This window comes from Mastomys coucha, unplaced genomic scaffold (assembly GCF_008632895.1).
Source record: "Mastomys coucha isolate ucsf_1 unplaced genomic scaffold, UCSF_Mcou_1 pScaffold9, whole genome shotgun sequence".
In the NCBI taxonomy this organism is placed as follows: Eukaryota; Metazoa; Chordata; class Mammalia; order Rodentia; family Muridae; genus Mastomys; species Mastomys coucha.
The window spans coordinates 41,262,776-41,278,882 of NW_022196915.1; the positions used below are offsets into that span (position 1 = coordinate 41,262,776).

Sequence of the window (16,107 nt, forward strand, 5' to 3'; positions counted from 1 at the left end):
TATATATATATATATATATATATATATATATATATACTTAGAGATCACTGGTGGTGTCCTTCGAAAATGAAGGCACACAATTGGTGTTAAAGTTCACTGAATGGAGGACAGAGAAATCTGCACAGAGAATATTTGAGAGCTTTTCCCAGGGTTTCACTGTGCTGCCCCAAGGAATACCTGTTTTCTGCAAGGGGGAACAAAGGGCAGGTGAGGGCCTGCAATGCTGGGCAGAGTGGGGTGTGTCTAGGGTGGCCTCTCTTCCTTCCCAGAAAAAAAGCTCATGAAATACTGGCTATCCCCACACAGTACTAGGAAATGATTTTCAAATGTGCATGCCTCTGCCTATGGGGCTCTGGCTTCTTGTTGAGACAAGGGGTCATTCTGCACCGTTCTCAGGAAGTCATGAACACTTTCCTCAAGCCCTCTTCATCCTGCTGGCCATGAACCTCTCCATTCTGGCCTGACAGGTGTAAACGGGAATAAGGCTATTTGGAGAGGGGGCTAAATTGCTTGTTTTAAGATAAATGAGCCAGATGTACAGCCTGTGTTTTACTCCAGAGGAAGATATGTAGGCCTGTGCCCTACTTCTCAGATGCATATTTCAAACCTCCTGAGAATGGCCTTAAGAGATCAGAATGCCATTTATATACGTAAATAAGTATTTACATATAAATGCCAGCCATTTAGTGGCAAAAGCATGATGGGACCACCTGTTCTAGGCCCTCCCTTGGCCTAAGGCCAGCCTTGGCATTATATCATATATTAACCACTCCTTCCCGGTCTGTCACTCACCTCCTCAGCTCCTGCTGGAGGTACCCACAATGTGCTGTAGCATCACCTGAAGACACTGGCCTGGTCCCAGTCCAGGAAGCACTCTGAGCAGCAGGAATTAGCATGCTCATGCTGACAGCCAGTGTGGCAAAGCAGAGGCCCACAAGGCTACTGCTCAGCTGCTCTTCCTCATGTCACAGTCTCATGTTCCCTCTGAGCCTGGGAAAGCCTGTTTGCATTTTTCGTGTGTATGTATATGTTTTGAGTCAGGGTTTCATGGAGCCCAGACTGAACTGCTGATCCTTCTGTCTGCACAGGTGTGCCCCACCAGCTGGTTGCGCGCTCTCTCTCTCTCTCTCTCTCTCTCTCTCTCTCTCTCTCTCTCTCTCTCTCTCTCTCTCTCTGTGTGTGTGTGTCTCCACATGCATACACATGAAAGCTGGGAGCCAATATGAGGTAGATGTCTTTAATACACAGATATGTGAGAGCATGTATATGCATACATGTGAGAAACATGCATGCACATGAAGGCTGGGAGCCAACATCAGGTAAATGCCTTTATTGCTTCCCGCCTGTTTTGTCATATAGAATCTCTCACCAGTTAGCTAGACTGGCCAGCTAGCAGGTCCTTGGATGCTCCTGTCTTTATCTCCAGTGCTGAGATTACAGATGTGTGCTGTGTACCTCTGGCTTTTTAAATGAGTGTGGTAGTGATGGGAACTCAGGTCTTCATGTTTATGCAGCCAGCACTTTAGTCAGTGAGACATCTTCCTGACCCTCTGAGATTGTTTTTTTTTAAAGCAGAGTCTTACTATGTAGTGTAGGTTGGCTTCAAACTCACTTCAGTCTTAAGCATTCCATTGTTACAGTTATGCGCCATCATTCCTGGCTCCATGTGACCTTCTTGGTCAGCACTGGTCTGGAGGCATCTTGGAAAAGCTTATTTATGTTTAACATTGCCAGTAGACTTCTCCTCCTCATCTTTATAGGGAAGTGAAAGCAGAGCATAGAAAGCAGGGAAGGGGTGGCTGGGTAGAGTGGCACACACCTACAATCCCTGCATTTAGGAGGCAGAGGCAGGAGGATGGAGGCAAATCTGAGGCTAGCCCGATTTACACACTGAGTTCCAGGGTAGCTAAGGTTATATAAAGAGACCCTTGTCTTAAAGAATGGAAGGAAGGAAGAAAAGAAACAAGGGGGGGGAGACAGAAAAGGAGGATGGGAGGGAGGGAGGGAGGGAGGGAGGGAGGGAGGGAGGGAGGGAAAGGTTGTTGAGGAAGATATGTGGATGTACCAGAGTCAATAAAGACAAATGGAGATGAAGAGAGAAAGAATACAAGCAATAGTGTAGGAGGCAAGGGGGAGAAATATAAAGAGAGAGAAAAGAACTGGGGGGAGGGAGGAGAGGTCAGGACAGAGAAAAGAAAGATGCAAAGCAACAAGCAGCCAGCTGCTGAGATGGGGAAGCCTTGACGCCACTCTGCAGAAACCAGAACACCCTGTTCCACTCCAGAACTTCAAAACAAGCGCCTCTCCAGGAGGGAGCACCCAGGCCTCTGAACCAGCTAGGGCTTCCACCTGGCCAGGGCGTGCCAGAAAGGTCCCGGTCATGCTCTCACCTTAGGCTGGGGCACGCACTTCTCTGCTATGCTCTGGCCAACATCCCTTGCTTCGGTGGCTCTGGAGCTACAGCGGAAGGCCAAGGTGATGCCCATGTACACAGCCCCATGGGGTGCCCGAGAGGCTGCTGGGGCACTGGCCCAGTGGCTGGAGAGGGTGTGACCACACTCGGCACTCTGATAGGCTGGACAGGGTTCCTTGGCCACCTCTACCACTGAGAGGAGGAACTGGGCACGAGTTTCTAGTCACGGAAACACTGGGCATGTCTAACCTCATCCCTATCCAGATCTAGGAGGTAGCTGCTGCTGGCTGCCAATAGCACTGATAGGCAAAGAAAATAGTGCTTTGAGTTTTAAGGTGCACAACCTGAGGCTGAGATAAGGTCTGGCTCTGCCCAGAAAGCTGCAGGTCTCACCATCTGTTCCTCCTCAAAGAGGTTTAGGTGGATGGGTGAGTCCAGGGTAGCAGTGGAAAGCAGAATTAGCTTCCAAGAGCTACCCCAGAATCATCTCCGAAATGTTTTTGTTTTTTGCTTTTTTTATTTTTTAAGGCAGGATATGATGGAGCTGAAGCAGGCCTCAAACTCATTGTGTGGCTAAGTCTGGCTAGGAACTCCTGATCCCCCTGCATCTGCCTCCCCAGTGTTGGGAATACAAGTATGCGCCATCACCCAGAGACAGTTCTCACACGGGGAGGAGGGTGTGTGTGTGTGGGGGCGGTGCGAGGAGTCATATCATAAAGTCTTCAGGCACCCTGCCTACCTACAACAAACGTTGGCATTGTTGAACATGTGATCCACCATGACTGCAGGAAGTCATAGATGTAAATAACCTGACTTCGGGAAACAAAGCCTCAAACCAGAGCGACGGCAACAACAATCAAAGCAGCCTTTCTTCATAAACGACGCTTTGATCCTGAGAACTGCTATGAAGTGTTCAGTAGTGGTTTGGTTTTGAAATAGATCTTGCCCACCATAGAGGAGTATATGTTCCTTCCTCAGTCCCTTTCATCTTGATGATAATTTAGAAACCTCAGAACCCCCTTTTATAGGAAGAGGTTCTTTGAGCGTTTCCTCTCTGCTTCAAGGACAAGCCCTCAGAGGAGAGTAGTTGGCTGACCAGCTAGTGTTTCTGGAGGTCATGCCTGGCACAGCTTCTCCTGGACTCTCTGAGCTCCTGCTGTGCCACCTCCTCCTCCCTTCCCCTTCCTTCATATCCTTTTCTCTCCAGGGCCAGATGCTGGACCTGCAGTTCCTGCTGAATCACCACTCAGTACTTAGTTTAGCCAAGAAGTCTGAACACCTAGCTCAGCATTTTCTGAGAGCCGAGTACTTTCTTTCTTCAGTGCTGGCTAAACGTGGCTCTGAGCTGGGCTGGGTAGTAGAAAAGAGATAAAACTGAAGATGTTTGGAGAACAGGAATACCATGCCACACCACAGCACGAAGCCTCATTTTAACTAGTCTATACCTTTCCAACCGTGTCTGAAGTTTCTTGTCTCATTCCCCAGATCTCAGAGCTGATGTCCCAGACACAGAGCAAGGCTAATGGCTGCTTCTGTTAGGTCTACCCAGCAGAGTTTGACTGACTCTGTATCATCTTCAGTCTTGGGGGCATGGGTATGGGTCCTAAGAGAGCTGTTAGGTTCTCAGGTCAGAGGTTCAAGGACTTGGTGTTTACCAAGATCTATAAACTTGCTGTAAGTTCCCCACATGGTTCAGCTATAACCCAACTGGGAGGACAGCTAGCACTCCAACTTGTCAAAGGAACTAATCTTGTGCCTTCTTTCATTCAGGACCAGGAGGGCCTCACCCTCATAATCCTGTAAGCCCTCTGAGTTCATGCTCTCTGGCATGTGATGTAAATGTGGCATATAACGCTAATCCTTCAGAGTTCAGCAGACTAGCAGATGATTTCATGAATTACATCTATGAGTTCCCTTGGGAAAAACAAGAGTGATTCTTCAGAGTGGCAATAGGAAGGTAGAAGAGAGCCCAAGCTTCTGTGTTGGCATAAGCAAGTAAGGAGTATCTTCCCATGGTGGAAGCTGAACTCCTGGGAGATTTGTTTCAGGAATCCTCAAGCCTCTTTGTTATTTCCCCAAACATGGTAGAAACAGTCCTGGACACACACCCTTCACTCCACAGGTTTCAGGATGGGAGTTTTAGCAACACTCCAGTTGGAGAGTGATAAGAAAGCTGGAGGCTACAAGAGATGCTAACGCAGGCGGAACCTAAGCACAGTGAAACTAGAAAGACTTCTCAGGAGGCCAGTGGAGAGCTGCAGCCTGGTCGGAGGACTGGCAGGACTGAAATCAGTGGCTCCAAGAAGTGTCTAGGGAACATGGTCACCCAGCTCTGTGCTATATATGACTGCTTACTATGATATTTCAAATAGAGAGCCCTGTGCCAGTAGTTGTTCTTTTTATTGGAGATCAAGACTGAGTCCCCTTCTAGACACATATGGTGAATGTGACCGAGTTGCCCTCAGTTTCAGCGCAACAGGAAAAAGCTACACCCCTAGGCCTCATAGGAAAGGGAAGTGGCACTAAGCATTTATTCTGGCCCTGGAGTCATAAAGCCCAAAGGCGCAGGGGATGTCTTCTTCAAGTCCTAAAAATGGCTCTTGAGAGTGGAACGGTGACAGGGACAGCATCCAACTGCCCACAGCAGGGTGAAGACATTAAAATAAGATCTAGTGTTATCTTTGATATATTTACACATATCCCCATTAAAATAAAAAAGTGCCCTCTTTGACCCTTCCACCCAGTTTTTGCATTTCTTTAGGCAGGGTCTCACTATGTAGTCCTTCCTGACCTGGAACTAGTGATGCAAACCCGGTGAACCTTGAACTCACAAAGATCAGCCCACCCCTGCCTCCTGAGTGCTGATATCAAAGACTTGCACTGTCATGCTTAGCAGTCCTGGCAATTTATTTCCTAAACAATAAATACAGTAACTTCTCTCAACTCCCATCGCTGGGTAACCTCAGAGACATTTCTAACTGAGATTCCTGTAACTACGATCAAATCAGTTTCCTTGCCCCTGGCCTTTCTCCCAAGGGCCACGCATTTGCAGCAGATTCCTCTAAATGCAACTCTGATAACGTCACTCCTCTGCTTTGAAACCCTTCAGTGCCTTCCCACTACCTTGGGGGCAGAGCGGATCCCTTCATGATGGGATTGACACTGCCATCATTTTTCTTTTCTTTTCTTTTCTTTTCTTTTCTTCCTTCCTTTCTTTCTTTCTTTCTTTCTTTCTTTCTTTCTTTCTTTCTTTCTTTCTTTTTTAGACAGAGTCTCTCTTATGTAGCCCTGGATATCCTGGAATTTGTATGTAGACCAGGCTGGCCTTAAACTCAGAGATCTCTTGCCTCTCTGCCTCTTGAGTGCTGGGATTAGAGGGGTGCACTACCAGGCCTTGTCTTATGTTGGATTTCTTCCTGCTTATTCTATACTGTGGCTGTATTAAACAACCCAGAAGGACCAGGAGGACATTTCCCTGTCCTCAACCAACACGATTTTCTGATCTATGCTGAACATTGCCTGGTTATCTTCAAGTGTTCTGTTTTAGAGTCTCTGTAGCCTAGGTTAGCCTGGAGCTTACTATGTGGTCCAGGCTGGTCTCAAACTTGAGGTACTTCTCCTGTCTTAGCCTCTGAATGCTGGGATTGCATGTGTGTATTGCAATGCTTGGCAGAATGAATTGTTTTTTCTTTTTCTTTTTTAGTCTGTTTCTATATCCTGTCTACTGGGAACAGTTTATCTGGTGTGTTGTGGTACTTAATAACTAACTGTTGGACAGTGTTGCGATTCTCATCTCAATAGGCCTTCCCAAGAGGTGCCGGACTTTTCTGAGTTACTAATGTTTTCTTTCTTTCTTCTCTTTGACCTGGTGCTGGGGATTAAACTAAGGGCTTTGTGCCCACTGTGCAAGTGTTCTACCACTGAGCCACACCCCTCCCTTGGTTCCATTGCTTTACAGCAAGCATTTTAGCAGAACCCTGGGATGTCCATCCCAAGGAAGACTTCTAAGTAGAAACCTGCTTAGCACCCAGCAGGACTATGGGAGGATCTGGAAGGTGGAGGCAGAGGGAATACAGTTGGAATAATTGCTCATCACCAGCATGGGGCATGGCTGCCTTTCATACTTCATTCTGACTTATAAAGCACACTAGATTTCTTATTCCTCAGTGGTAAAAAGGTCCAACATGCCAGTCGTTTCCACCACTAAAATGTCCTGTTTCTCATGGCACAGTGACTTTGTGAGACCAGCTTTAGTTCAGGCTACCACCTCCTTTCTAGCCTGGGCAAATGCTAAGCCTGTTTCTCTTCATGTTTAAAGCTTCACTCTTGTCTTTCATCCAGTGTCAATATTAGCACATGTTATTTCCCACCCAAATGCCTTTACACACACACACACACACACACACACACACACACACACACACACACACACGTTCTTCCTTGCCTAGTATAAGACATATTTCAAGTTCTGCTATTGCCTACTGGTCTTCTTCTATTCTGGGACAAGAGAAGGATAAGAAGGAAGTGCCACCCAGGTGTCTGGGCAATGCTTAATGTTTTCAGATGAGAAGTCTGAGTCTAGAGAATATGAAGGCTCAGGAGAAGATGAACTGAGCCCAAGGGATTTGGATGCTGAGTCCTATTGTGTCATGGGGACTTGCAAAACAGGTAAGCATTCTGCTCCAGGCAGCTGGAACCTCTACACAGGGACTGAGTGTGACCCAGGGTTAGCAGAAATGCCTGAAGTTCTTTCCCTTCCAGATAGCTCAAGGAATGGGGAGAAATGTGCAGCCTTGGAACAGCAATCTCTCAGGAATCTTCGAGGAGAGATGGGGCCCAGGATAAGAAGCATTTCCCTTCTGCTGTGCCGACACGGTGCTACGTGCTCCTTTCTCCATAGGACGTGGAAGAAGGAATTTCTTTAGGATGAGATCTACAAGAAGTCTATGTGACAACACTGTCATTAAAATGCTGGGCAGTGACTTTAGTCCCCAAAAGCATGAATGGAGCCATGGATTATCTTAAACACACACTGGTCTCGGAGAGAAAGAGGCAGAAGCCAAACAGTTGGGAAACAAGATACTTAGAGGAGGGCTCGGGTGTGTCTTCAAGTCGAAAACTTGCCTAACATGCGATTAGGGCCTTAGGTTCACCTCTAGTACATCTCTAACCTCTGGCCCAGACACAGATGGGAGACGGTGAAAGGGCACCCCTTGTACGCAGGCCCCACTGTGTCGTTACAGCCGATCTGTTCATAATAGTTGTTAACTGAATGTTACAGGAGGTCATGTTTGCACTAAGCCCCCGAGCTGTGGCTTCAACACACAAGGGCAAACCTCAAAATGAAGTCATCTGTGCTACCCAGACACCAGTAAACTTTACCCGACCTTCTAAAGCTCAGGATTAGAGAGATAACGGCCACAATTTCCACAGATGTCACATTCAATCAGTAGGACAGATTCCCTCTGCTCTAATCCTAATACAAAGAAATAACATGAAATAATTTGATGTGAAGCTAATCATTACTCTCTTGTTTCTGTGTCTCCCTCATCTAAGTTTACAGCAGTGGTTCTCAACCTGTGAGTGGCAATCCCTTTGGGAAGAGGGTCAAATGGCCCTTCCCGGGGATTGCCTAAGATTATTGGAAAACACAGATATTTACATTAAGATTAATAATAGTAGCAACATTACAGTTATGAAAGAGCAATGAAAATAATTTTATGGGACCCCAAGACATAAAGAACTGTATTAAAGTGCTCCAGTGTTAGGGAGGCTGAGAACCACTACTTTATAATGATAGTAGGTCTGAAATTACTGATCTGTTTTTTTTTTTTTTTGGCTCTTGTTTCTGGGTTCTATTTTGTCCTTTAACACTAGGAAGTCACGTAGTAGAGAAAAGATGGGACCATATGACAAAAGGGCTAGCTAGAGAGGCAGCAGCCGACACCCACATCTGCACCCCTCACTCATACCTCAATGGACAGATTGGAACCATAAGAGTATCGGTCCACCATACCAGAACCACCATGCAGGGGCAGGATGAGGGCAAAGGTGAGGTCAATCCACTGTGCCTCTTTTTATTTTTTATTTCACTGTTCTACTGGGGACCCAGCCATTTGTTTCCAGAGATAATCAAAAGAAACACACCACAAGCGTTCCCAAGCCCCTGCCTACTCCCCTTTCCCTGCACCCCCTCCCTGTGCTTGCTCGGGAGACCAGAGAGAAAGGCTTTTCATCAAATTAAAACGTGAAATGCTTTCCTCTTTTTTTTTTTTTTTTTTACTGCCTGGTGACCAGGGATATTCTGCTGACTCAGCAGTGAATAATCAGCTTTGACCTAAATAATAAAATAACTCACAGTGCCGCCGTTGCACAAGCAGGTCCAAATCTGCAGTTCCTCCTTTCCCCTTGTCATCTCCCCAACCCCCTCCAGGCTCTGGGCAGGCAAGCCCAGTTACATCAGGTTCTTACTGCCTCTCCACTCCCATCTGGCCTGTCCCAACTTCATTTCTCTTCAGAGATCTTCCAAAAATGGTCCGGCTACAGAACTGGGCCTGACCGCTTCTCCTCCCTCTCCCCAGAAAACACGAGCCTTGGGCTTTGCCACACCCACTCTCCTTCCTGGACCCTACAACACAGATTGCTGCTCAGAGGGTGGCCTTTCTTCAAACCTCTCATGAGTCAGTTGGACCAGTCAGTCACCAGCCAAAGGAGACAGTGGAAAGCAGAGCTTCCTGTGTAAATGTCCTCTGCTGCTGCTTCTCCCCAAAACGTGTTGAAGGTGGGTGACTTCCTGCCTCCATCGCCAATGTAGGCAGAGACTATTTGACCCAGCTGGCTCACCAGGCACCTGCTAAGAGGATGGGGTGCACTAGATGATGGAGCAGAGGTGAGATGAAGGACTGGAATAAACGTTGTCATAATAGCTGTGTGTCGTGGTACCTCACCCAAAGTGAACTCTGCCTTCCAGAACCCAAGGCAGGAGAATGACAGGATCAAAGCTAGGTTACATAGTTAATTCAGGGGTGGCTTGGACTACAAGGTGAGTCCCTGTCACTAGGCAGGGGGTGGAGTTGATCAGATGTGATGATCCATGCCAGTGATCTCAGCATGTGGAGCCTAAGACGGGAAAGCTACGCATTCAAGGTGATGGGGCCAGCCTGGTCAATACAGTGAGTTTCAGGATAGCCTGTTCTACATATTGCATTTCAGGCCAGCCTGGGCTACATAGAAAAAAACCCTTGTCTTCAGTAGGCAGAGGCAGGCAGATCTCTGAGCTGGAAGCCAGCCTGGTCTACAGACTGAGTTCCCGGACAACCAGGACTTCACAGAGAAACTCTGTCTTGAAAACCAAACCAAACCAAACCAACCAACCAACCAACCAACAAACAAACAAACAAACAAAAAAAAAAAAGAAAGAAAGAAAGAAAGAAAGAAAAGAAAGAAAAAAGAAAGAAAGGAAGAAAGAAAGAAAAGAAAAACTTTGTTTCAGAAGTTCCCCTGCCCCAAAGATGAAGTGTTGGGAGCACAGTTCCCACAAATCCTTTTTGGCACAGGACACCTTGAGAGACTCTTGGAAGAAGGCTATAGAGGTGGGATTTTAATAAAGCACTAGTAGGAGAGGTGGAACTTCTGATTCCAGCACCAGAGAAGCCGAGGCAGGATGACTGCCACAAGTTTGAGGTCAGCCAGGGCTACATGCTGAATTCAAAGCTAACTTGGGCTACACAGCAAGACCCCCATATCCCAAAACAAAAGGACATTCAACAAATCAGAAAACAGAACCTCTGTACACAGACTCCGAGCATCCAGGACCTGTTCTCCATCTCTGCTAGTCCCTAGCGGAAGTAGGAGGAATAAATTTGGTTTTAAGGTTTTTTTGTGCTGGAATAATATCTAGAGACATACCTCATGGACAGTGAAAAATGACTATTCTCGGAGGACAAGACTGGCTCTGTTCAGATGGGGGCGATTTCCTTGCAGCTCCACTCAGGAGGCAGAGGACAGGCCACACAGACTTTATTAGATCTTTGACAGCAGTAAAGGGAGGCAGCAAGGGACTTGTCTGGGCAGTGGGGGGTTGGGGGGGCAGGGATGGGGTGTACTGTGCACAGCCTACTTCGATGGGACCATTCTGGACTCTGGTGTGTGTGTGTGTGTGTGTGTGTGTGTGTGTGTGTGTGTGTGTGCATAGAGCTCTCCACCATCTTTGTGCAAAGTGTCAAACCCGTGGTGGGTCTGTCATAAAGGAATGGCATACTGTGACCTGGCTCCTCTCCTAGGGGCGGGACCACACAGCTATGGAGTTCTGGATTTCTAGTAGAGGCTCAGAGGAGTCCTCTTGTCTGAGACTTCAACAGCATCAGCAGAAAAGAGGAAGCTGCCTGTGTGCAGGAGACACGGAAACAGCCGCCGCCAGCACTTCCTTCTTCCTCCCCATTAGCGAGTCTGATGACAGAAACAGCAACTTTTTCTACATTCTCACGTTGTCCCAGCTCCAGATCCTGCTATGAAGCAAGGCCATGGGGCCCATATATCCATATATCCCAAATCCCCTTCAGGAGGACCAAGGATCAGAAAGCTCTGTGCTCCTAACAAACACCCTCCCGAGGCACACACAGCATTACAACTTAGGATCCCAATATCACAAGGAGGCAGACAGCAACTCTACTTAAGCAGTCAGAATGAGTAGAACAGAGTTGAGGATGCTAGGAGTCTGAATTTGAGGCACACGCTCCTTTACCTCTGGGCCTGTAAGCAGGCCCGCCCAAACATGTGACTACTGCTCTCAAACAAAGGTTTCGGCTTCATGCTTCATCTCACCTATGTGTGGGGTCTACGTCAGGGCCAACCTCCACCACCAAACAAGATGGTCTTGCTAAGGTCTTGGATGCCTATCCCAGGAGATTGTCTAGAGTGGTGCATCCTCCCTCTCCCATCACATCAGCAAGACAAAAGGACAATGTCTGGTCCCAGAAATGAACAGAAGGTCGGTCCCTACACTGTCAGAAGCTGTGGGAAGTCAAGCCCTGAGCCAGCTCTGTAAGTGCAGCCTCTGACACAAACAGCAACTAGAGGAGTAAGTGTTTGAGAAAAGACACGGAGTAGCCCAGTCCATGGAGATCAATGTTATCGGAGCCCACTGCTGGGAATGCCCAGGACACTCTGAGGAGCCTTTTGCTCAAAGATCGCCTGATTCCACCGTACAGCCATCTTCCAAGCACAGCTGTCTTCCCTTTCCCGAGTTTTCACGAAAGCCAATTAAATCCTAACCCTGTCCACAAGGCTTTCCTCTGCTTAAAGCAAACAACAAAACAAAACAACCATCCAAGCCGGGCATGGTAGCACACACCTTTAATCCTGGTACTCAGGAGGCAGAGGCAGGAAGATCTCTGTCAGTTTGAGGCCAGCCTGGCTTACCCATTGAGCTCTAGGAAAGCCATGGCTACATAGAGAAACCCTGTCTCAAAACAAACAAACAAACAAAAAACAAATATTTCTCACCCAGGCCATGGACAAGGGACGAACTTTCCTCCAGCCCTATTTAAAGTGCGTGTGAGGTGGCGATTTCTAAGTTGCCGCTACAACTGCCTGCTATGAGGTTGTCAGGATCTTCCTCTTGGCAGCTGTAGAAGCTAGCACCACTGTGCTGGAAGGCCAAGGACTCAGAAGCCCTACCTCTTAGGGAAAGTCACTTGCCCTTGGTTCTTGGTCTGATCTATCTTAGGAAAAGATGACAATGGCCCAGCTTACCTCATGGATTCGTCATGGGGCTCAAATCAGAAATCAGATAGCAAAGGTGAAAGTGTAACCATATAGAACTCTGGCATTGAAAGCTACTGTGTCTCCAAGGAGTTCTTCATACACCTTGATTGTATGTGATAGGTTTTTACTACATAGCCTAGGCTAACCTCTAGCTCAATATCCTCCTACCTTTTGTCTCCCCAGTTCTGGGAGTACAGGCATGTGCCTCCCTACCTGGCTTTCTATGCAACACTAGGTAACTGTATGGAGAATCCACTCATCTAAAACACGTTCATATGGAATGGAGTGTAGGGAGGAAGGGAGGGAGGAGAGAAGGGAGGGAGGGAGGGAGGGAGGGAGGGAGAGAGAGAGAGAGAGAGAGAGAGAGAGAGAGAGAGAGAGAGAGAGACAGACAGACAGACAGACAGACACAGAGAGACAGAGACAGAGACAGAGAGACAGACAGACAGGGAGACAGAGAGACAGAGAAGGAAAGATAAGCCAAGGCATGAAGGTCACCAGGAAGATTGAAAGACGCCGAAGTGAGGGCCAGATGTCACTTACACAAGCAGATGGCGGCCAGGAGTCGCAGGCCAGACTCTGGGGGGAAGCAGGTAGGGAAGAGCGGCTGCAGCACATAGTTGGAGAAGGTGAGGGCGATGACGGCTTGGTTGGTGGGGTAGATCACCAGCACAGCAATCCACAGCCTCAGGAACCTGCAGGGAGAACAGGAAAAGCATTGGCTGGCATGGCGGGCAGCCAGAGGCATCAGCAAAAAATCCAGGCAAGGGGCAGGGATGGGGGGAAGTGTTGAGCAAAGGAGTAAACATCAGTGGGTTAAAGGTACATTTCCCCTTTTGTTTTCAGGGATACTGAAGAGGCCTGCCCTACCCCAAATGAGACCCTAAGCCCTTTGTAATGTCCGTGACATGGTGTCTCAGCAAAGACCTACATATACTTTAAGCTCCTAATGACACAAATTCTGGTGTTTGAGCTCTCTCCTTTCTCCTTCAACCTTCTCTGCAACTTTAGCCCTCTATATCCAAAGATGGAAAATTAAATATGCAACCCCAGAATTCTGGTAGCAAGGACATGCTAAGGGTGTGGCTTACAGAAGCAACCGCCAGAAAGGTATCAAACAGGAATTTGCAGGAGAAGCGCCTTGCACCCCTTTTGTCTCTTTAGTGATGGATGAGTTAGTTCCTCAGTCAGGGTTAGGGAAGCCAAGAAAACTCAAGGGCTTCACTCTGGAGGAGGCCATGATGCTTGGTGATGTCAAGGGTGTGGGTGTCTCATCTCTAGGAAGTCACTCTTGTGTAGTACAGAGCAGGGTTTTTTTTTGTGACTGCTTTTCCTAGAACCCTGTGGTCAATGTTGTCATCTACTTTGCTTATAGAATCTTACCCATCAAGTTCAATATAGCAATAAGAATTGTAGCCTGGCTCATCTACTGATTCTATGAGTGGTGACACACTGGACACTAGAAACTCCTGTCCTTGGGCTCTTTGGATCTGACCCTTCTGTCCCAGATTTTTTCTTTCCTTTACCAGTGGCACCAACCTGCATCCCATGGGTCACATGTTTCCCAGGATAGCTACAAGTACAACACAGTACATTTTTCAGACGACAGTGTCATATTGGTACGACATGAGGTTGGACATCAACGTTAGACCATTCAGGCCTCCAGGTTTGCTCACCCAGCCAGTCCTCCGAAGATGTCCTTGACATAGGAGTAATCACCTCCAGATTTAGGGATGGTGACGCCTAGCTCAGCGTAGCAGAGGGCTCCCACGGCAGTGATGACACCCGTCACGATCCAGACAATGAGAGCAAGGCCCACTGAGCCGGCGTTCTCCAGCACGCCCTTCGGTGAGACAAAGATTCCAGAGCCGATAATGTTCCCTGCACAAGGCACAAAGACATGGTGAGGGCAGGGCAGCTGGCACATGCATCTCCTGTCTGCTCTGGTTCCTAAGAGGCTTTGAGGTGGTGGGTGTGTCCAGCAACGGCTCTCACTGATTCTTCTCTAATCTGGTTCTAAAATGTCTCCACGATCTCTAGGCAGGTGTGTCCAGTAATAACTCTTCCTAGAGCGGGGTAAAGGGCAGAGAGCTGATGAGGAGCTTACAAGTCTAGTTTACTCCTTAGAAAAGTCATCTAGGGCCAGGTAACATCAGCAGAGGAAAATGAGTCTTAGGGAAGCAAATGAATTGTGTGAGGAGAGGCAGTAGTGGCTGTCGGAGCAAATGCTGAATCTCAGGACCCTCTGACTGGTACACATGTTCTAGCTAAGGAGACAGGCTTTTAAAATTGGCTAAAAAGATAGGACTGGAAATGCGTTCAGATTCCCAGACCCCACCTGCCAACTAGAATGCTTCAAAAAGAAGCCAAAGGGCAAATTCTTTTGGACAGATTGTGGCCATACACCATGATGACTTGGGACTATGGGCTGGGTAGAGTGACACATACTTGGAATCCCAGCACTTGGGAAGTTGAGACAGGAGGCTAACCTGGGCTATAAAGTGAGACCCTGACTTAAGAAAACAGAAAACACTTCTGTGTGGAGATAACAGCCCTGGAAGCTGGTTTCTGTGTGTACGCAAGAGCCCCGCCCTTGCTGGAGAACACGAAACAAACCTATAAAACGGTCACAGTTGTCTAGACATAGCTTGTGAGAGTACATTACGTGCAAAACCTCAGCGCTCTGTTCCTGAGGCCTCCCTCTCTGTGGTGTCATATGACCTTCAGAATCACCTTGCAGACATTCAGGGAGGAGGGAGAAGAATGGGATTCCTCTCTCCACTATACTGACCAAGAGACTGGGGTTAAGTGGCTTTCTCTAAATTCCTAGCTACTGATGGGTAAAATTGGATCTTGAAAGCTGTCTCCTGATGCTTAGTCTGGTGTTCTTTCCATTAATCCATTTCTGCATGCTCAGGGTTTGGTTCCTCTCAGAAAGAGGCCAACAGCCAGCACAGAAAGGGGGCTGCTGGATCATGTGCATTGGAGAGGGCAGGAGGAGAGTAGGGACAGCCTCTGACACGCATCTTCTTAAGTTGGCTTCATTTTTTCTATACTGAGGGTGGAAATGAGGTCCACAGGTGTGTTGAGGGCTCCCTCCTGCTGTTCCCAGCTCTCTACTCTCAGTTCCCCAGGGAAGAAGCAGAAACTAGCCAGATATAGGTGAGAAGGCAAAACCAGAGAGCTTGCCTCAGCACATGGGCTTGACAACAGTTCAGGAATCCACCTTTCTTGGGTAGTTTGGGATCAGTGAGATAAAAAGTGTTAAGTCTGGGCTGGAGAGTTAGGTCAGTGGTTAAGAGCATTTATTGATCATGCAGAAGACGGTGGTTCAATTCCAAGCACCCACTCCATGGAGCTTGCAACCATCTGAAACTCCAGTCCCAGGGAATCAGAAGCCCTCTTCTGATCTTTGGGGGCACTAGGCACGCATGTGGTGCGCATACATACATGAGGGCAAAACACTAATTCACACAAAATAACAAAATAGATCTTTAAAAAACACCTTTTCAAAGTGTAAAGTTCTATGTTCCACTTTCCAACTCCAGCCAGCCAGAACTCCACCTCAATTTAGTTCTAAAACATTCACTTCTAAGCCAAAATTCAAGTTTTTTAATTTTATTTTTAATTTTTTTAAATTAGAAAAAAAAATTTAAGCTGAGGTTGAACAATGAGTTAATTAGCTAGCCTAAAACTTGATATACAGATAGTAGACTAGGCTGTCATTGGACTTGCATTAGTCCAACTATCTCTGCTTTCTGAGTGCTTGGATCTCAGGTTTGTAACACTATGCCTGGCCCCAAAGTCTAATTTGCAATCCAGGGCCAGGCACATGGTTATGAAGTAAAGGGGAAGAAAAGGATTCACATTGTGATCCTCTATTCCTCTTAGATGTAAAATTTGCCATTAGTTTTTAAACTAAAAAAAAA

General features: G+C 47.3%; 1 protein-coding gene across 2 annotated transcripts in view; it reads right to left on the reverse strand.

Annotated features, from left to right (window-relative positions):
- Slc7a8 (solute carrier family 7 member 8) overlaps positions 1 to 16,107 on the reverse strand; it is a 57,670-nt gene that overhangs the window by 25,671 nt on the left and 15,892 nt on the right. The window contains exons 2-3 of one of the 2 annotated variants that reach the window (XM_031361659.1): positions 13,855 to 14,059; positions 12,722 to 12,873 (exon numbers count right to left, since the gene is read on the reverse strand). In XM_031361659.1, the coding sequence (XP_031217519.1) occupies positions 12,722 to 12,873; positions 13,855 to 14,059 (357 nt within the window). Of the gene's footprint in view, positions 1 to 2,390; positions 2,511 to 12,721; positions 12,874 to 13,854; positions 14,060 to 16,107 lie in introns of those variants that run through there. The other variant, XM_031361660.1, reaches the window with a different exon arrangement.